The sequence below is a fragment of the Sus scrofa genome, chromosome 1, assembly GCF_054392235.1.
Source record: "Sus scrofa isolate SSC_HxYL_T2T_F1_AM1 chromosome 1, Sscrofa_HxYL_maternal_Yorkshire_Landrace_v2.0, whole genome shotgun sequence".
Classification (NCBI taxonomy): Eukaryota; Metazoa; Chordata; class Mammalia; order Artiodactyla; family Suidae; genus Sus; species Sus scrofa.
This window is the reverse complement of record NC_139383.1, coordinates 136,329,325-136,350,218: the sequence shown is the minus strand read 5'-3', so window position 1 is coordinate 136,350,218 and position 20,894 is coordinate 136,329,325. Positions and strand designations below refer to the sequence as shown.

General features: G+C 33.7%; 1 protein-coding gene across 37 annotated transcripts in view; it reads left to right on the top strand.

The window, feature by feature from the left end:
* Positions 1–20,622, top strand: part of CTDSPL2 (CTD small phosphatase like 2) — a 93,251-nt gene extending 72,629 nt beyond the window's left edge. For 10 of the 37 annotated variants that reach the window (XM_084971427.1, XM_084971410.1, XM_021096524.2 and 7 more), the window contains 6 exons: positions 1,667–1,753; positions 12,626–12,688; positions 12,793–12,872; positions 16,150–16,276; positions 17,810–17,905; positions 18,541–20,622. In XM_084971427.1, coding sequence (XP_084827553.1) covers positions 1,667–1,753; positions 12,626–12,688; positions 12,793–12,872; positions 16,150–16,276; positions 17,810–17,905; positions 18,541–18,606 — 519 coding nt within the window. In that variant the 3' untranslated portion in view covers positions 18,607–20,622. Of the gene's footprint in view, positions 1–1,666; positions 1,754–3,766; positions 3,854–5,226; positions 5,656–7,699; positions 7,758–12,625; positions 12,689–12,792; positions 12,873–16,149; positions 16,277–17,809; positions 17,906–18,540 lie in introns of all 37 variants that reach the window. The other 27 variants (XM_084971502.1, XM_084971366.1, XM_021096535.2 and 24 more) reach the window with 9 other exon arrangements.
* Positions 20,623–20,894: the final 272 nt, after the last annotated feature.

Genomic DNA, 20,894 nt, shown 5'->3' with positions numbered 1-20,894 from the left:
TAGGGCTACACCACTGCATATGGCGGTTCCCAGGTTAGGGGTTGATTTGGAGCTCTAGCTGCCAGCCTACACCACAGTGCAGGATCCAAGCCATGTCTGAAACCTATGCCACAGCTCGTGGCAATGCTGGATCCTTAACCCACTGAGCAAGTCAGGGATCAAGCCTGTGTCCTTGTGGATACTACTCAGATTTGTTTCCGCTGACCTACGACAGGAGCTCCCTGATTATGAGTAGTTTAGATTTGATGTACAAATTAGTGAAAGGAGATTTGGATAGATTTTTTTGTATTGACAGTTGATGTCATGATAGCAAGTTTGGCTATGTAATTTTCAATTCAATGTGAAGGTAATAATTAGAAAAAAAGAAAAGAATTGGTGAGCACAAGGAGTTCCCGCTGTGGCATAGCAGGTTAAGGATCTGGTATTGTCACTGTGGCGGTTCAGGTAGCTGCTGTGGCTTGGGTTTGATTCCTGGCCTGGGAACTTCCACGTGCTGTGGGTGCGACCCCAAAAAAAATTATAAAAAGAATTGGTGAACATAAATAAGTAATTTTACAGAATTGGATAAAGAAGAATGATCAAAATTTAGATAGGCTGTAAATGAAGAATTAGTAAAATTACTGTGATTCAGTTATAGAAAAGAGAATACCTTTCTAAAGATGCTAAGAGAATACCTTGAATTGTGTAGTCTGATATGCTATTAAAAGAAAATGAGGCATATCTAGAGTATGTTTTGCTCTTTGCCTCCCCAGAGTTTAACTTTAGGTTAAAAGAAACACTCCAGCTAATAAGATGTGGAATCACAAGGTATGAACATTTGTGTTTCATTTTAATTCATCTTAAACACTTTGAAAAATTTGGGGGGTAGTTGTTAGCAGCTTTATTTTTTAAGTACTGTCACTTTCTACAAATGGAAGCCTTGTTTTATAATCATTCAGGATTTGAGAAATATAAATATTTGCACATATCTTAAATTTAATGATCTTCACCTTATACTCGTAATGAGAAAACAGGGCTTGGTAATCAAAGATGACAAGTCTTGATTGACTGCTAATTTAGTTAAACAATGTTTGTATCTTTGGAAAATTCAACAGATACTAAAATATCCATTTTCTGAAATAAAATTCTTTATAAAAGGTTTAAGGATAAGGAGCTATGTATGAATAGAACATTTTTTTTTTTTTTTTTACTAATTAGATTCTAAACTAGCATTGGCAAATTATTTAAAAAAAAAAAAGAATATATATGTGGTTTACCTAACAGAAAGTTGGAAACTATAGAACTCATAACAGTGGTCATCAAACTTGCACATACATCCAAATCACCTGTAGGGCTTATTAAAAACAAATTCCCTGCACTCCTCTCTCTACTTCTTGCTGAGTATAAATTATCAGAAGTGGAGCTGGAGATTTAAAATTTTTAACAAGTAGTTTCCAGATGATGCTGATGCTGCTTTTCTCTTTTTAGGGGCCATACCTGAGAACCAGTGACTTAGAAATTCTATCCCAAATTGCTATTCCACACACAGTTCTGTATTATAAATATAAAATTCCATATATGAATGGGTGCTTTGATAAATGTTTTTGGTGGTCATGAATATATAAAATTACCATTTGAAATGTCTTTTAATATCTTGGTTCATTCAGTATGTGCTTTTTATTTTAAGGATGAAACACTAGTACACTGTAGTTTAAATGAGCTAGAAGATGCAGCACTTACTTTTCCAGTCCTTTTCCAAGATGTCATTTATCAGGTAATTAAAATTTTTTAACTTGAGTTTTGGCCTGTTAAGATATTCTGAACCAAGAAATCTTTTGTGAAATTTTTTTTTTTTTTTTTGCTGAAGTGTTATGTGTTTATTCCCAGTGGATTTCATCAATATTTTAATGATTTGTTAACACAAAGTAGCATCATGCTAAATAACCACATAAAACAACATTAATTTGTTACCAAAAAAAATTTGAACTTTTTTACCCAGTGATCTCTGCTAGTTTCATAATCTGTTTGCCAGCAGGTGGAGGCAGGAGCACTGACATCTTAGATCCCTAAGAAGAACTTGCCAGATTAACATCTGGTGGTGGTGGTATTGTTCCAAAACCCAATTAACATAAATAAATCTCATCCCTTGTTGGTCGTTTTTTTATTGCCTTTTGTAGTAATATGGTCTGTAGGTTGTAGTGTGATAGATCTACTTTATATTAATAACATAATTCCAGGACACTCTTCTAGTTACTGCTTTAACTTTAAAAAAATGGAATATAAGCATTTCTCCCTCATCTGTATTGATGGACAGGTAACAATGTAAATACATACAAACATCATTTACATTTCACTGTGAATTGCGTGTGTTGGCTTGGTTTTACTTATGTTTGAGATTTTTCTATCATAAAATTTGGGTTAATATGTGTGAATATACTTTGAAAACTGCAGAGTGCCTTTCAGTTGTGGCGGTTGTTATTAAATTCACATTGTCTTCATATATACTAGTTGTTGAAGGATTGAGAAAGGGTCAAAAACTTTGTTGTTTGTTGAGGGGAAGCCAACCCAAAGATTAACTAAAAGCCACAGAATATTTACCACATGAATAATGAAAAGGTGTTTATAGTTGTTTATATGCTCTTAATAGGCAGTTAGAATGAGGGTGTAGTTTTCTTGGCATGATAGTTATCTCTCAGGAATCATAAAATTTTAGAGTTAGATTTTTAGAGTTTGTGGTTCAGGGTCTGCTTTACCTCATCTTGTAATTAGTCATAAGATGATTTATTTAAGCAGTTATTGTCAGTTCTACTTTATTTTCCTTACTATATTTATTTCCCTTTTATGTAAACTGATTTTGATATGTGATCACAGGATGAGCAAAATATACATAAAAATAAAGAATTTTAAGTTTTTTTGTATTCCTTTTTAACTGGATATCATTTGTTTAAGGTAAATCTTTTTCTTCAGACATTTTCAGCTGAATAGGTTGTTCTTGTTTAGTGCACTTTAAGGACAGGAGTCTTGTGGCAAATATATTCTTTCTTCTTAGCTTGTTAATCTTATTTTTATGTTCAGAATTGCCCTTAAAAACAGTGGCCTTTCAGGCTTTGAATTTGGAAAGAGATAATTATTTTGAGGTGACTTAAGCTTCCAAATTTGAAATTTCTTGCAGGTGGTTTTGGTTTATGTAATTTTTATTAGTAAATAAGAAACTTGGAGAGTAGATAAGTTTGAGTCTTTTCATGAGTATTTCTTTTCAGCGTGACCATAAAATTGTATTTTTTCTTACTGCTTCCACCATTTCTTCTTTAATTCTCATCTTTATGATATTCTGATTATTTCATCTGGGTCTAGATGGTCATCTTATTTTGAGTAAAATGCTCCTAGCAGTACATATGACTAATACCTTGAAAAAACTTCATATGGACTGCATCTACCTCTGTGGATATTCAGAGAACTCTTTTTCTTAAATAGTTGAGTTATGCTTTCTGAAACAGAAAAATGATTAGCTTAAAACAGGAGCAGTGAGCAGGAAGTTTAGAGATATTTGAGTTTTAATATCATGACTTTGTTACTATATCATGCACAGAGTTTAGTTCCCTTTCAGTAAGTTTTTGAGGATGCCCATAGTTAATATTGAGTATATTACCTTCTATTTCTGGTTTTGTCATAGCCATTCTGTCTTTTAAAAAAAAATAACTTTGAAGAAATCCTGGGTTAGGGTTCCCCCAGTTTTCAGACCAGCAAGCTCCCTTTAAACAGGGAATGATGTCTTTTAAACTTTCAGTGGTGTTGTCTCCATCTACTGGCAAAGAAGAGATATACACAAGGGTCTGGGATGATCTAAGACATTTTGGAGAAACCACATTATTAGGTAAGATGTAACTTACATATTTAACCACTACAGTATAATGTGGCTCACTTAAAGGCAGAAACCTGTAAAATCCTGTATATACTCTTTCAAAAAATAATTTATCAAGGTGAAATTCACAACATAAAATTAACCATTTTTAAGGGAACAGTTTCATGACATTTGATATACTCTTGAATCTGTCAATTCTATAACATTTATGTATATATACTCTTAAATAGTAATGTTAAGTAGGGATCAAATTCTTCCTCTGAATCAAAGCCAGATAAAGTGTCCTCTTGGGACTTTACTTTTACTTTCTTTTTGTGGTAAGTTTGTTATGGTAGAACTATAGCTGATTTTGTTTGTTACTCTCTTTCTTTCAAAACATTGAAAATGTAAATTGTGTTATATATGTTTCAATAATTATCTATATCAGGGGTTGGCAAACTTTTTCCTATATAGGGCCAGTTGTTAATTTTTTAGATTTCGCAGTCTGTGTTTCTACTACTTTCTGCCAGTGTAGCATGAAAGTAGCCATAGACTATACGTGATAAAATAAACATGTTTGTGTCCCAATAAAACTTTATTTACAAAAATAAGCCATGGTCTGGATTTGGCTCAAAGGCCATAGTTTGCTGACCCTTGGTCTAATAAGTATTAGAATATATGCCGTAAACTTACATATTTAAATTCTAAGTGGAAGTAAGTAATCAAATGTTCACCAAAACTCTGGTTCATACATAGATTTAAAATTAGATCCACTGTAATCTAGTTATGTCTTTCTTAGTTTTTCTCAGATGAAAGTTTGAGGGAAATTTAAGGTGGTCACTGCTCACATTTAAAGATTGCCTTACTTCATGATGTATACTCTTCTTTTGATTGATATATAGTATTCAATTAATGCAAGTCTTAGAATATATGAGGAGGTAGATTATTTAAACCTCAGTTCAGTACCTTGAGTATATTTGAATTTCCATTTCTGTAAGAGATAAAGAAACCTAAAAGATTGAACACAAAATTTTGATATAGGTTAACGACTGACACTATGTAGACAGACAGATTACAGTTTGTATGTTTGGAGAAAAAGTCATATGAAAGGACTGAGTTTTTAAAGTGAGGGTATAGCATTCACAAAGACAAAGTATATAGATTTTTGTTTGAATGGGCCTCCCGCCTCCCCTTAATTGGTAGTTTTTCCATGGATTGTTTTACATTTAGATATTGGGAAAAGTATTTATTCATAGACTGGTACAAATGCATTTTGATATCTGGAAAAACAAGTGCATGATAATTTCCAATGCACGTGTTTTAATCTTTATTTTAGCTTATATTGACACATTGTCAGGAAACCATCTCGTGGTGTTACTCAGTTAAGAGGTCTCCACTGTATTTAGTTTCTGTTCCTGCAGATCCACCAATTCAAGACTCTAGGTCATCTCACTCCCTCTTCCATCCAGAAGATGACTTCTATCCACAAGCAGGAGTGAATCAAAAGACAGATTTTTCACTTAGCTCTTGAGCTGAACCACCTCCTCAATGACCTTCCTCTGTCTCCATCAAGAACTGGAGCTCAGTTTTTTGAAGATGTTATAGAGCTACTCAGCCCAAACGTGGCTAATTGAAGACAAAAAGAAGATGCCTCATATGTTTCACCACAGTGCAACCAAACGTAACTGTGTTGTCCAACTCCTCATTCTGTAAAGTATGGCAGGGGCATCTGATTTTTGACTCTGTTCACCAATAAGACTTTAGCCAGTCAGTGGCTTTCTGAAGATCAGTAAAATCAACAAACTTTGGGTCAGCTGTCCAGAAATCAGATTGTGGTAAGCACTCAAGGAGAGATAGGATCCTGTAGGGAGCTAATTGCTAAAGGATGCTTTGTTTTAACAGTAGAGGTTGCTTTTATGGGAAAAGTTGGGGGGTGAGGTGGGTGGGAAACCCCATGTTTAGCAAAGCTCAGCCTCTTCTCCATTATTATAGCTTGTTTGTTTTTTGGGAAACTTACAGCCTAGAGTAATTTTCATAAGGATATCAAATATTTTATACCACAATAGAAGTAGAGGGTCAGTGGCATCTCTCTTCCACAGTCTTTCCCAGAAAAGTCAGCATTATTTTTGCTTCATGAGGAAAAAAGCAATCATTTAAATGAAGAGTGTTGTTAGTAAATACCTAATCAAGTTTTTCCTCCCCTCAAGCTCTGACTTAAATTGATACTAAACAAGAGGCATTTTGTTTTGACATTCATTAAACATAATTTTATTGTACAAAAGTAGTATGTATATTTGTACCTTGAATAAAACATCTGGAGTCGTGGACTCTTAGTATTGAGGATAAAAGTAATATTTTACAGCTAGTAGAAAACACTATTTTGATAATTTATTATAAGTCAATATTAAAAAATTTTAAAGTAACTTTCTAGTAAGTATAGTTACTTATTGATACTAAGTTTTTCATCATGGTTTTTGTATTATCTATGAGTAATATCTTAAAATTAGAAGTAGTTCATTTACAGAATCTACAGAAAGCTCTTGCTTAACAGCTGAAAATATTCTATAAATCTAGGAGAGGTAATAGTTGATTACTAAGCATATTAAATTGGAGCCTTCAAAATTAAGAATTTTTTTAAAAAATTTTATTGGAATATAGCTTACTTACAAGCTGTTAGTTTCAGGTATCCAGCAAAGTGAATCAGTTATACACACATCCATTCTTTTTCAGATTCTTTTCCAATATAGGTTATTACAGAGTATTGAGTAGATTTCCCTTGCTATATAATAGGTCCTTGTTAGTTACCTATTTTATATAGAGTATGTATATGTTAATCCCAACCTTGTTTTTAAAGGCAACATTTGTGGGGTTTTTTTTTTTTCCTTTTAAAATGAATAAATTTAATAGAAACACATTAATAGTTTATGTAGTCAAAATGTGTATGTACCTTTTTAAGTTTAAAAGTTGTGTGTGTGTGTGTATGTGTATATATGTGTATATATATAGGCCATGACTTGAAAACTATGCTTCATTGCTTATTTTTAGTATATCTTCTATGTGAATACAGTAATTAATAAGCATTTTATCCCATTTGGACTCTGTAAGAAAATTCCCCTTCAAATTTATTTCTAGTTAATATAGTGTAAGGTTTTGTAGAAGGTTTTAGTTTGGGGGTTTTGTTTGTTTTTGTTGGTTCTGATGTTTTAGTATTTACCTGTTCATCCTCAGATTGATCCACTATCCCCAGCAGCCATCTACCCCTTATTGGAACTGTTTGAAGCAAAAGATGACTTGTAAACATAACCCAATGGGTTATGAAGTTGAGGCCTCCACAGGGCCTATCTAAGCAACCCTCTTTATATGGAGAAGGTTTGGGTTTTGTCTCTGTTCTCTGGTGTTGATGCTAAGAAAATATTAACTAAATTAAATAGTTAAGTATTCAACTGACTTACTTTACCTCTTCTAAAAGTATAGCTATAGCTTTCTTTAGAGTTGAGATTGCCCAGTTCTGCCCCCGTAAAACCCTGTTAATTCCAGCTATTCTTCTCATGGCTGATTACTTCAAAATAACTAAATGGATAGTGACAATAGCTGTTGGCAGTCTCAGTGTGCCAGGCACTGTTCTGGGTGCCTTACATGTATAACTTATTGAATACAACAACTTTATGTAATGTTATTACACCCATTTTCTAGATAAAGAAACTCAAGTGTACCAGAAAGGTTAAAAAAGTTGGCAGAGCCCCCTGAACACCTGTGGTATCTGCTAATACCTGGAGCATGTCATTCTTTACGTTCTTCAGTGTTGTTAGTTTTCTACTGCTATAATTCTTACTGCTGATTAAATAGCATCCATCAATCTTTTTTTTTTTTAATTTAAAGGTGCCATACTCGTAATTGGGTGAATACCACTGACTTTACCCCGTTACTCATTGCAGCAGTAAGTTCAAAGGATTTCATGGAAAAACTAATAAAGATGTATCTTTTTGAATATGTTAGTGTTGGTGTTATCTGTGCTTAAACTAGAGGAGTTCTCGTCGTGGCGCAGTGGTTAGCGAAACCGACTAGGAACCATGAGGTTGCGGGTTCCATCCCTGGCCTTGCTCAGTGGGTTAAGGATCTGGTGTTGCTGTGAGTTGTGGTGTAGGTTGCAGATGCAGCTCGTATCCTGCATTGCTGTGGCTGTGGTGTAGGCTGGCCTGATTAGACCCCTAGCCTGGGAACCTCCATATGCTGCAGGAAGCGGTCCTAGAAAAGGCAAAAAGACCAAACAAAACAAAACAAAAAAAACTATTTAGAAATATTTTTCCTAAAAAGATCCCACATGTAAGACATTTTTTTCTTAATCACTTTCCCACAAATTGTTTATCTTTGCATGTTTTCTTTCCTCTTCCTCTTTCTCTCTGTCTCTCTCTCTCTCTTTTGGTTATGCTTTGATAATGGCTTGGTAAACTAGTAATCAGAAATTAGTGGAGTTCCTGCTGTGGTGCAGCGGGTTAAGGATCTGGTGTTATGTATGTGGTGGTGCAGATTTGATCCCCAGCTTGGTGTAGTGGATTAAGGATCCAGCATTGCCTCAGCTGTTTGTTTTTTTTTTTTTCCCCCACACTTGATTTTCACACTTACTAAAAGTGAGGATGTAAAAAGAGATAACTTCAAAATCCAGTATCTGATCTTTTTCAACAGGGCTTGCTGCTTTTTAGGTAGCAACACTTTGGTGTCCTGGAACAGCTATGGTGTAGGGTGCAGGTGTGGCTGGGGTTCTGTCCTTGGCCCTGGGAACTTCCATATGCCGCAGGTGCAGCTGAAAAAAGAAAGAAAGAAATTAGTGTATATAACTTGACATTGCATACATAGATGTGAATTAGAGATTAGACAATCATAAAATATTTATAATCATTTTATAACTGGATTGCTATTTTAATGACTTTTATTAAATCTAGTTCTTTTGAGCATTTATGGCCTTCTAGGCTAGTCTTATATAATTACAGGATATTCTCCTGTCTTAATACTTAAGAAAGTACAGGCAGTCAGATATTGTTCATATCAAGTAGTATTAGTGTATTGCTAGTGTGATGTTATTTTTCTCTAATATATTTTTAAGTTTTAGTATAATATATTATACAGGATTAGTTCATTATCCCTATTTTGCAGACATTATCCTAGTAGATTTTGTCTTAAAAGTTTATATCATGAACATATAATGAAATAAGTGAGGGAGATTAAGAAGTACAAACTTCCAGTTGCAAAATAAATTGTGTCACAGGTATGAAGTGTACAAAAAATGTTTTACGTAATGAGTATATTCACAACATAAACATCTTTGTGAAGTAGTAAGTCTTATTTGATATGGTATTTTTAATTGTTCCTTTTTAGAGCATTATGAATTACTTTAAAACTGAGTTTTTCAAAATATATTTGGTTTAGTGATAGATTAAAACTGTTGGTTATGTAGGTGGAATATTCACTGTATATTTGGAGGAACATATGTATACCATCCTGAAATGAAACTTACGGCCTAGTCTTATATTTGGGACTAGGTTTTGCATGGTTTTAAAGAGTGGCTCGTTTGAAGGATGGTTGCTGAAATGCTAAGAAGTGGAAGAATGTAGAAAATAGGAAGTAGGCAGCTTGGGACCGGAATCTGTTGTTATGAGAAGGTTAGGATGAAAAACGGAGTTAAACATCTGTAGAATAGATTTTGAAGCATTTGAATTCATGTCTATCTGTGTATCTGTATATTTGTGTGTCTCTGACCTAACAATAAGTGATTGTAGTCTCACTGTATTATACATACTACAATTTTTCTTTGTTTCCTCCTGGACAGTACTTAGTGTTTCTTGACTTCTATGTATTTTTTGCTTTAATATATCCATGCAAATGACTTAGACCCTGCTGTTCTTATGTGTGTTTCCATTTGCCTTTGTTGCACATGGCAGAACCTTATATGGTTCCAAGCCTACCCCTGCTCCCTATTACTTTGTACCTTTCTACATTCTTTTATTTTTAACTAACCATCTCAGTTTCTGCCTATGTCTTTTAACCCTGAAACACTGTTCATATGGTGAATCTCTTTTGAGGATAGGAACTTTTACAGTCAATAGTTATTCTGTTCTCATTGTAAGGAAACACTGTAGCATTATATTCATCAGTGCCACCTTTTATCCCTAATAAACATGCACATTATGAAAATCAATGTCATATTTTAAGATACTTTTCATATTTGTGTAGTCAAAGTAGTAGAATACATAGATAACTAGGGTTTTGACCTAATCTGGAAGTCAATTTGTAAGAAATTAGAAAATGTCACCTTATTATGTACAGTGTTTCACTTATGCTTGGATAATATTGTTTAAATAGAAGTATTCTTCTGCAGTGGAAGTGTGTTAGTGTTCACATTTTGATAGATACTGAAAGCAAATGAAAATATTTATACATATACAAAATGAAATATTATTGGTTATTAAATGCATTTAACTGATAAGCCTTAGCAAAAAACAAAAAGGCACTGGTGGTTCATGGTTTATCATCCTCCATGAGATAAAAGTAGTTGAAAAAGTATTTTTTTCAAACCCAGAATTGATGTTTTTTTTTTCCTTAACCATCACAGAAGTATTCTGAAAAGTTCCATAATTTTCTCATATATTTAAGTCTATCACTTACTTGCATTACCAGATGTGTTGAAAACTATACCAGATATTTTAAAATGTAAATATCAAAGTTAATTAGAAGAGTAACTCTAGTTAAAAATTTTGTGCCTCTTGAAGTTCCTATGTGGCACAGCAGGTTAAGGATCCTGCATTGGTGCAGGTTCAGTCCCTGGCCTGGGAACCTCAGTATGCCATAAGTACAGACAAAAAAAATTTTTTTGTACCTCATCCTAGTGATTGGAGACTAAGGATTTCCTTGTTTTTATTTGCTAGGGATGGGGGTGTGTCTTACTTTGTTTTTGATTAGTCAAGAAATTGGGGGAGTTCTTTAGGGCTCAGAGGCTTAAGGATCCTACCATTGTCACCATTGTGGTTCAGTCCCTGGCCCAGAACTTCCATATGCCCCTGGGCATACCCTACCCCGCAAAACAACAACAAAGAAATGAAATAAAGTGCCTACTAGGATTAAAATGAGTAAACCTTTATTATTCTAGCCCATAGGCTGGGATAGAGTAAGATTAATAATTATTTAAAATTTGCCTTTCACAAGTGATCATTTCTTAAGGAAATTCAGTATTTGTCCTTATATAGGCTTGACTCTGTTTGTATTGTTGACTTAAGGTAGTTCTATTTAATTTGCTTAGCAGATTTTTATCAGTTACTTTTATCATGATTCCAAAGGCATATTTGGAATCATGCCTTTTGGGCTTTGGAAATTACCAAGATTGATAGTACATAGTTCCTCCCTCCTAGAATCCTTTGCCTGTTCTGCCCCAAAACATTCCCAGAGCTAGATTTTTATCATGAGGGCATTTTTGTTTGTATGTATGTTGAAGTTTGTCATTAAAATCCATGAAGCCTAGATTTTGAATTTGTTGCCTTCACAGTTTTGTTTTGTTGAATCCAGTGAATCTGGTACATAGGTGTCCTATGAGTATTTGGTGTTTGTGGTTTATTGTTTGATGTCAGTAACTACCTTTTGAGTGGAGTACAAAATTTTCCTTTTATAAATTTTTGTCAAATACAATTTAAAGGAGTCAAAATCTTTTGTAAATCACTTTTAGTGATTTTTTTATGGCTTATATTTCTGTGCTTTTTGAATATTGAGTATATTTCAAGAGTTACAAGAAATGTAGGCAAGAAAACAGACACGAAAATAAGAAAGTAATGTATGTAAGTTAGTTCTTTGGGTACTGTAGTCTTTCCTGATACTGTCAGTTGGTTTTGATAACCAGTATGTTTGACTATTATATTTTTAATCTCAAGAAGCCCAATAGTGCTAATTTAGATACCACATATGAAGCAGTAAATGTAGAAGACTGATTTCTGAAAAGAAATTCCAGTTAATTAAAACCCACCAATCCAGACATCTCTTTCTTGAAAATTGTTTACTGTAATAGCAATTTAAAATAGAAGTATTCTGGAGTTCCCGTCGTGGAGCAGCGGAAATGAATCCGACTAGGAACCATGAGGTTGCAGGTTCAATCCCTGGCCTCACTCAACCAGTTAAGGATCCAGTGTTGCTGTGAGCTGCAGCGTAGGTTGCAGACTCAGCTTGGATCCACTGTTGCTGTAGCTGTGGGGTAGGCCAGCAGCTATAGCTCCAATTCAACCCCTAGCCCGGGAACTTACATATGCCATGGGTGCGGCCCTAAAAAGCAAAAAAAAAAAAATAATAATAATAATAAAAATACTCTTAGCCCGTGATTGATGAGAAGAAATTCTGAGTAATTATTGAAGAAGGTCATTGAGACAGGTCAGCTAGAGGTGGATACACAGCCTGCCTAATAATTGGATGGATGCTACCTGGCTGGAAGATGGAGTTGATTGGTGGATCAAAATCTCAGAGGGAAACCTGCCATTTTTAGTTTAAGTGTTTATTAAAATTATATTCCACAAAGTGCTATTATATTGTGTGCTGCTGTTTAATTATTAAAAAGTGAAATGATTACCAATGATTATTACTACCCTACCAAAAGATTCTTTTAAGTGACTTTTGGTATGTGAAATACATTTGGTTGAGTGGTACTTAGTATACTTTTGTATTACCTTAACACATGAACTTTTAAATCATATCCAAAGTTAGAACATATCTTATAAATAGGTTGTTTATGTTTTATATATTTATTCCCTAAAGACTATCTTTGTATTTTTTTAGGTTTACGTGAGATTAAGACCATTCTTCAGGGAATTCCTGGAACGAATGTCTCAGATGTATGAGGTAAACATACTTAAGCTAATTACATAAGTATTTTTATTTTATTCAATATAATACCCATATTTAGATCATGTATAATGATTACTTCTTTTCCCCTGAATTTGTAGATCATTCTTTTTACTGCTTCTAAGAAGGTGTATGCAGACAAGTTACTGAACATACTAGACCCTAAAAAGCAACTGGTCAGGTAAATTTAATTAAGAAATAGTGAAAATGTCTGTCGCACTGATCTATGAAATTACTATGATTCTATTTAATTTTAATAGCCATTTTTAGTTGGCTGCATATATAGAGATTTGTTGTGTTAAATGGTGAAAATAAGTGAATTTTTTTTAAAGCCCCCAAACTCTTTAAGAGTTCTTTATTATTTAATTCCAGACAGACGTTCTTTAAAGGATACAAAGATCAAATGAATTTATTTACTTGTACATCTGTATCCTCATTTCTTTTTGGACTGGGGGAGATTGGGGGTATGTGGAATTTTTCACTGTGTGCATGATGTTCTCACTTCCTTATGTCTCTGAGATAATGCATGTTATGTCACCTTTTTAACGGCATAGAGAAATAAAAATTAATTTTAACAGAAAGGATCAAATTAAACTCTTTTGCTTTTTTCAAGAGCAAATTTATCTTCCATGGAAAGAAAATGTTACATGACTCTAGTTGGAAATTGCATTTGGTTTAGTCACTCAAGTTATCCTGATCTGGACTCAGTTCCTTGTGTGTGTCCTGAGCCAGCAGATGCAGTGTGTTCCTGGTTAGGTTGGAGAGCCTTGGGTAATTTATTTAAAACAATTTGAAAATTAGTTTCATTATTTCTATCAACCAAAGTGAGATCTCAAGACTCAGCAGTCGTACTACATCCTCTCAGATAGTAGGAGTTAATCTTTGAGTTTTGATCAAGAGCTGAGAGAGAGATGCCACAAAAGGCTCCTAAAAGACACCTAGGTATTCATTTTCTTGAATACTTCCTACCATATTATCTTAGTGGAAAATCCTAAAATTATTTTCTCATGTCAGTAGTACTTTTATTATTGAATGGTTTCAACTATGGTGAAAGGCTTTTTCTAATGTCCACATTTAGGAGGGTTTTTTCTTATAAATAGAACTATGGTGGTTTGTTGGGTTTTTTTTATCTAAAGGATCAAAATTTGTCCCAGAGTTCCCATTGGCACTGATATTTTATCTTCCACATGAGCAACCTCAGACACACAAATGAGAATGGTATTTTCTATTTCATGAAAGTATATTATTTATGCTCATTTTGCCTAATTTTAAAAAATGCATACAAGTGATTTTTGCTCTTCATTCATTCTGAAGATTTCTCTTCTACGCTTCCAATGTTCCAGGGAACAGTGGTGAGCAACACAAGCCCTTCCCTTTTGGAGCTTTCATTTTACTAGGGGACAAATCATAGTTATGCAAGATAATGTTACAAATTAAAACCCTGCTTTTAAACTAGTTTTCTAAAATCTACACATTTGGGAGTTTAAATTTGTTTGTTATCTAGTAGTATTTTGAAAACTTAAAACAGGAAAAACTTTTTGAACAGTATATTGAATTCATTAGAGTGCTATAGGGAATAATCTGTTGGTGACAAGATAGACTCAAATTCCTATGATCTCTAAATCCTTTGAGTCGGAATGAAAATTTGATGGCTGGCAAAGGTAGTTTCTTTCTAAAACTGCAAATACATGCTGTTGACCCTTAGATTACTGAATAACTGGAAGGAGTTTAGAATAAGCTAATTAAAATAATTTTTAGTATCTACTCCATATTCAGTTGTCTCCTGTCTCTGGTGAGTGCTGCTCTTGGAAAAGAGTTATTAGTAGTGGCTTGCATGCATGTGCTGTAACTACCTCTCCAATTTCCACATATCTAAATGTTTATACAAATAAAATATGGAATCTTACTTTAGGTCCAACCTGGGCTTATTAAATTCTTTTGTCTAGTCTTGCTTTTTTCAAAGTTGGACTGTCTTTAAAAACCTTTCAGAGGCAGATGATCACTTAACTCATGAATGTTTAATTTGCGGTATTCTTTATAATAAGGGGAAAGAACTGTTTATATACATTTTGTCTGGTTTTAAAATTTTTTCTCTTTTGGAGTTCCCGTCGTGGCGCAATGGTTAACGAATCCGACTAGGAACCGTGAGGTTGCGGGTTCGGTCCCTGCCCTTGCTCAGTGGGTTAAGGATCCGGCGTTGCCGTGAGCTGTGGTGTAGGTTGCAGACGCGGTTCGGATCCCGCGTTGCTGTGGCTCTGGCGTAGGCCAGTGGCTGCAGCTCCGATTCAGCCCCTAGCCTGGGAACCTCCATATGCCGCAGGAGCGGCCCAAGAAATAGCAAAAAAAGACAAAAAAAAAAAAAAAAAAATTTTTTTCTCTTTGCCATTACCACTGGCACTGATATTTCAAAGTTTGAGTTTTGTTGTTGTTAGATCTTTGACAGATTTTGTTGGTAGAAAATGCCCATTTCTTGAAATTGTATAATTAAAAATACAGGTATGTGTAAACCCTAGCTCCTAGAAAAATTTAGTAGGATTAAGACACCAAGAAGCCAAATTACCAAATTATTAATGTAATACATATGGAGTATTTTTAGGTGATCTGTATCAGTTACTAGTAATATTTAGAGATTATATAATTATTATAAGTAAATATTATTATAAAACTTTTAATAGCTTTTAAAATGATGTAGCATTTTTCAGTTTCATTGGTGAAAAATCAGTTTACATTTGTTAACTAAATCTGAATTCATTTCATTCAGTCCTTGTTTTTTCAAATGATCACACACACATAATTAAAATAAAGGTGCGTGTTTGGGAAAAGTTGAAATGATGGAATGTTTTGGCCTCTGCATCCTTCCTCAAAAACTATAAGAGAAACTAAAAACATATTTTTCTAATGCCAACACAGAAACATTCCTTCTTATACTTTCTATTCTGGCATGTGCAGGGATAGGGAGGCTGTGTGGTCTTCTGGTTAGAGCAAAGGACTGGGAGTCAGGAGGATCCTGGGTTCCATTGCGGGGCTAACCACTGACTTACTCTGTGACCTTGGGCAAGTCACTTGACCTCCTTGTGCCTCAGTCAACCATCTGGAAAATTGGTTAAAAAGCAGGACCTCGCTGACAACCAGATGCTTCATCTGAACTGAGCTTTCCTGGGTAAATAAATTACAAAAACAATTTACAGAGTTTTTTATCATTTAACATAAATTTTGGGGTAAACCGGAGTTCTTTAAGGCATGATAATACTTGGTTATAAGGTTTCAATAATTGCTAAGAATATATTAAAACTGTAGCCCAAAGCTTAGGCCCACACTTCTATTTAAATTTTCTTTGTGAGAGAAAATGATAAGGCTTAACTTGTAAAGCCTGGTATGTGTATTGTGTATATGTTTCAGTATATGTTATGCTTTTTACAGATTTTTTTTAAAGTTAATTCGTTTTTATTCTTGTTTAGGCACCGGCTTTTCCGTGAACATTGTGTTTGTGTACAAGGAAACTATATAAAAGACTTAAATATCCTTGGAAGAGACCTTTCAAAAACTATCATAATTGACAACTCACCACAAGCCTTTGCATATCAGGTAGGAAGAGGGTTGCTAAACCAGCTCAGACAAATGCTACCAAGTAGTAAGATGGGATGACAGAATTTTCACTGGTAGAATTTTCCTGTGTAGTGTCATCTTTCAGAATTAGAAATGCCAAATTGGTATGTTCCTTGTGGAAATTTTCTTTTAAATGAAGTACAACATAAATAAAAATCTGAGTAGTAAGTCTAAATAAGAAGGGACTATAAGATATATTTCATTTAAGAGCATTCTTATCACTTAAATCAATAACTGTAAACAGAATTACAAATGGCTTAACATGTTCTTCTGGTCTGTTTGACATGATGTTCTGAAATATTTTCTTAGATTATTTTGTCAATATATTTGCACACTTTGTCAATGATTCTTTGAAATACAAAGTATAATTTCAACTAGAGATGGGCCATCCTTGTAAGATATATTTTACATTATGAATATGTTCATGTGATATATCTGAGATTTTATTCACTATAAATCAGTGAGACTGGGAAGAGTGGAAAGTGAATTGGGTGTCGATGAAACAAGATTTGCCCTTCAGGAGTTCCTTTTGTGGCTCAGCAGTTAACGAACCTGACTGGCATCTGTGAGGAGACAGGTTCGATCCCTGGCCTTGCTCAGTGGGTTAAGGATCCGGCATTTCTGTGAACTGTGGTGTAGGTCGCAGATGTGGCTCTCATCCTGCGTTGCTGTGGCCCTGTTGTAGCTCCAATTGGACCCCTAGCCTGGGAACCTCCATATGCCGCGGGGTGTGGCCCTAAAAGACAGAGCGACCCAAAAAAAAAAAAAAGATTTGCCCTTTTGTGTTTCAAAATGTCCATAATAAAACATAAAAAAGAATAAAAGGGTGAAAATTGCACATGATACTGTTTAAGTCACTATTTTTATTTGCTTACATTTTGAAATATGTTTTTCAGAATTGGTTTGTATATAAAATAATTTCAGTTATCCTCTGCCTCAAACACAGTGTTCTGTATAAATGTTAAAAGATATTTTATCCTAGAGATTATTTACTGTAAAACAAATACGGTTTGTATTTTTGTTTTCGGACTCTTCAATGAAATAACACTGAGTCAATTTATTATACATTCCTACTATGTTTATCTTGTTCATGGTTGGGAGTAAAACAATGAATGGGACACAGTCCCTGTGTAAGAGCATATGCTTTCTGATAGTGGTCTCTATTTAGATTGGCAATACTCCTTCATTCAGAATGCCTGTAGCATTTGACTAATAAGTATTTCTTGAATGAATAATATTTTTTAGTTATATTAATATAAAACTTGTTTTAATGAATCTTTCTTGTTTTTTATATAAAACTAAGAAGAAATGATACTGAAAAACCAATTAGGTGTCAATTTATTCCCTAACAGCTATTTCTTGCACTATTAAGTTGTTTAAGAATATGACAAGAATAAACTCTGATGACATTCCTTTATAAAGAAACTTATGATTAGTATTTATTATTTCTTTTAAATTCTTCCAAAGTAGGCAAAATATAAATAAAAAGAATTTAATTATTTATCATTTTAGCTATCTAATGGAATCCCTATAGAAAGCTGGTTTATGGATAAAAATGACAATGAACTTCTAAAACTGATTCCATTTCTGGAGAAGCTAGTAGAACTGGTAAGTATAACTTATGATTTATCTTTTTGTTAGGTTTTTGTTGCCTCAACTCTTGAAATAAATCTTTTTAATTGCTTTATGTGTATTGAATTTTAAGTCAGCATGGTGGGAGATTGGGGCAGAGGTTGAAAAAAGATTACAAGCATTTTTGAAACTTATAAATTATATTAAAATCGTGTTTATCAGCATTTAAAAATTTATACATTTAAAATTTCACCAAACTTCCTCTTGCAAGTCAGTAACCAGTTATGTAAAATTGACTTTGTAGTTCAAGCCTAGAATGCTTACATTACTGAAACTTTGTCTTAATTCTGGGAATTTTTTACTCCTATATCCATGGATTAATTTTAAAACTACTGTGTAACATAGAATTCAGTGACTTAATGCTTGACATTTGTTTTGGTTTGAACTCTTATTGCATAATTGCTCTTACAATATTAAAACATTAATGACAGGCTTTTTTTCCCCCCCATCTGAAGTTTACTTAATTGCTTGTATACTCTCTTTTTATTTGGCAAAGTAATGTAAGTTGTAAAGTGAATGTGGTATATTTTCTCTGCTAAGAATGTTCATAATGTTATGAGGATCATGTCTTTGAAATTACATAACTTTTAAATATCAATTTCTCCACACAGAATGAAGATGTTCGACCTCACATCAGAGACAGATTTCGCTTGCATGATTTGCTGCCCCCAGATTAAGTACAAAGACTTATCAAATCACTGAAGGGGGAGAGAATGCAGGACCCTTTTGGACTAAGACAAAAACATTGCCATTACTGTTGAAATTTTGCATTTTTGTACCCCGTCTTGCTTTTCTTATCTTTGGTGCCCAATAATAATCAAGGGTTACAGAAAGAGACTTTATCTCAGATTGAATACATACAGTAGGTAGGCTAAAACAGAAGAGTCTTTAGAACTAGTGCAACTCCAGTGAAATTTTTTTATGTACAGGACATCTGCAGTTTATAAAGAATTCTGTTTCTGCCACCAGCAGTTTGACCTGTAGTCACACAGGATTTTATGATAATAACAGAGATGAAAATGGACTTTTATTTTCTCTCTGTTTGGTGCTCTAAGTGGGTTTGTAGCCACTTTTCTGTTACTTTAAAATTCTCATTTCAACAGGAATGGCCAGTAAAAGTTGTTTTATTTTTCCTGTTAAGGTTTATAACCTTTTTACATTTTTGACCTGTATTAGATTAGAATTTCATTATGCATTCCTATTAGTTGAGGCGCTTCATAGTTTTCTGGAAATAGTCAATTTTTAGTTTTTTATTATACATTTGAATGGCCGTTTTCCTGCTTTGTCTGCCTGCATATTGTATATTTGTTTAAAAATATTCTCTACTTTTTAGTCCATGTAAGTTTCATTTAGAAAGACATGCATTTATATTTTGTTTCTGTAATATTCTACTGTAGGCGAATCTTTTCAGAAAATCAAGAGACTGGGTAGATAAGAATATATGAATGACTAATATTCAGAAGATTTAAACCATTGTGATGGCATGTGTTCCCAAGTGGTAATATCTTGCAGTGTCACACAGATTTGATGGATAAAGGTATACCTCAGACTTCACTGTGCTCACCAATCTTTGAGGAGAATGAGTTTGGTCACCTCTTGGGCTTGATTTGGTTACTGCTGCCTTTGGTTTTCTCCAAGAATGAAGTATTCAGCACAGTGATTCAGTATTTTTAGTTCTTTTGCATGGGCTGGTAGTACCTCTGTTATGCTCTCGGTTACAATCAATTTAAAACTCTGTGTAACAGTCTTGGTACCTTACAGTAGCTATGCATAATCCTGTGGCACAGTAAACTCCCAAGCCACCAATGCAGTTAATATGCTCTCATAGTGGTTTTCTATGCTATATGAAAATAGTCTTCAAGCCTTGGTTCTCTAATGCAGCTACCACAAGAGGTTGATATTTTTATAGTGGCGTGTAATCTCCTTTTCGGGAGGCTTTTTATGGAAGGTAGAATTTGTAAAAGTTAGTTATGCTTTGCCTCTCGACTGCATTAACATGCCACAGGCTCAGACTGTTTTTGTGTAAAGGATGTCAAAGAACGGCACTTTTTCTAAAGAGAAGTTTGATATTTTGTATGCTTGTTAAGAAAGTACAGTATTGGAAATTAAAGGTGGACAACTGATAATTGAGGAGTATGTCACTTAATTTTTTATGTATATTACCTGTTTACTTGTACAACTTATTGTACAAATTACATGCAGCTTCATTTTCAAATGAATCCTTAAAATAAGGAAATCTTTTTAGGAAAACATTTAATTTTTGTATTTTTGATTTTAAAGGCATGAGTTATGTCAATTTTCAGTGTATTAATGAAGATTTTAACTTTTCATCAGGTTGAGTGTTTTCTTACTATATTATCTGTTGTGTATGTAGTTAGCATATTGTGTCACTGAACTGTTTAAAAATCTAGCATGTAGAGCAAGCCTGTTTTGTGGAAACTCCTTATTCATTAAAAAAATAATCATGGCAGATTTTCTGCAAAAAAAAAAAAGCAAAAGCATTTGCAATTCAGAATACTGGGGGGTTTTTTGTTTTTCTTTTAATTTAAAGAAAGGTATTTTGCTTGCAGGAAAAAATATAGATTCATTTTAATGAGAATCTTTGAAATGTATTTATCTTTAGGGCATCTGGGCATCTTTATGCTGTTTGTCTTCTGTCTTTCTTGAAATAAAATGTACATACGTTACCTTTACATATGCTCTTGCTCAAAATTGTGAACCTAGTTACATTTCTCCTTGCTCCCTTTTTAATGTTCAAACAGCAAAACCCAAAACCTATATAAGATCTAAACTTTCAGCGTGCATTGTAATTGCTGAAGGCTTTTCTAATTAAGTAAATACAGTCTCAAAGGGCTTTCCCGTAAGTAAAAGGGAAGTGTAAGCACCTATATATACCATTGTGCCTGTGGGCACTTTAAATAAACACCAACCTTTAATCATCTTTTATTATTGGTAAAGCTGTTTT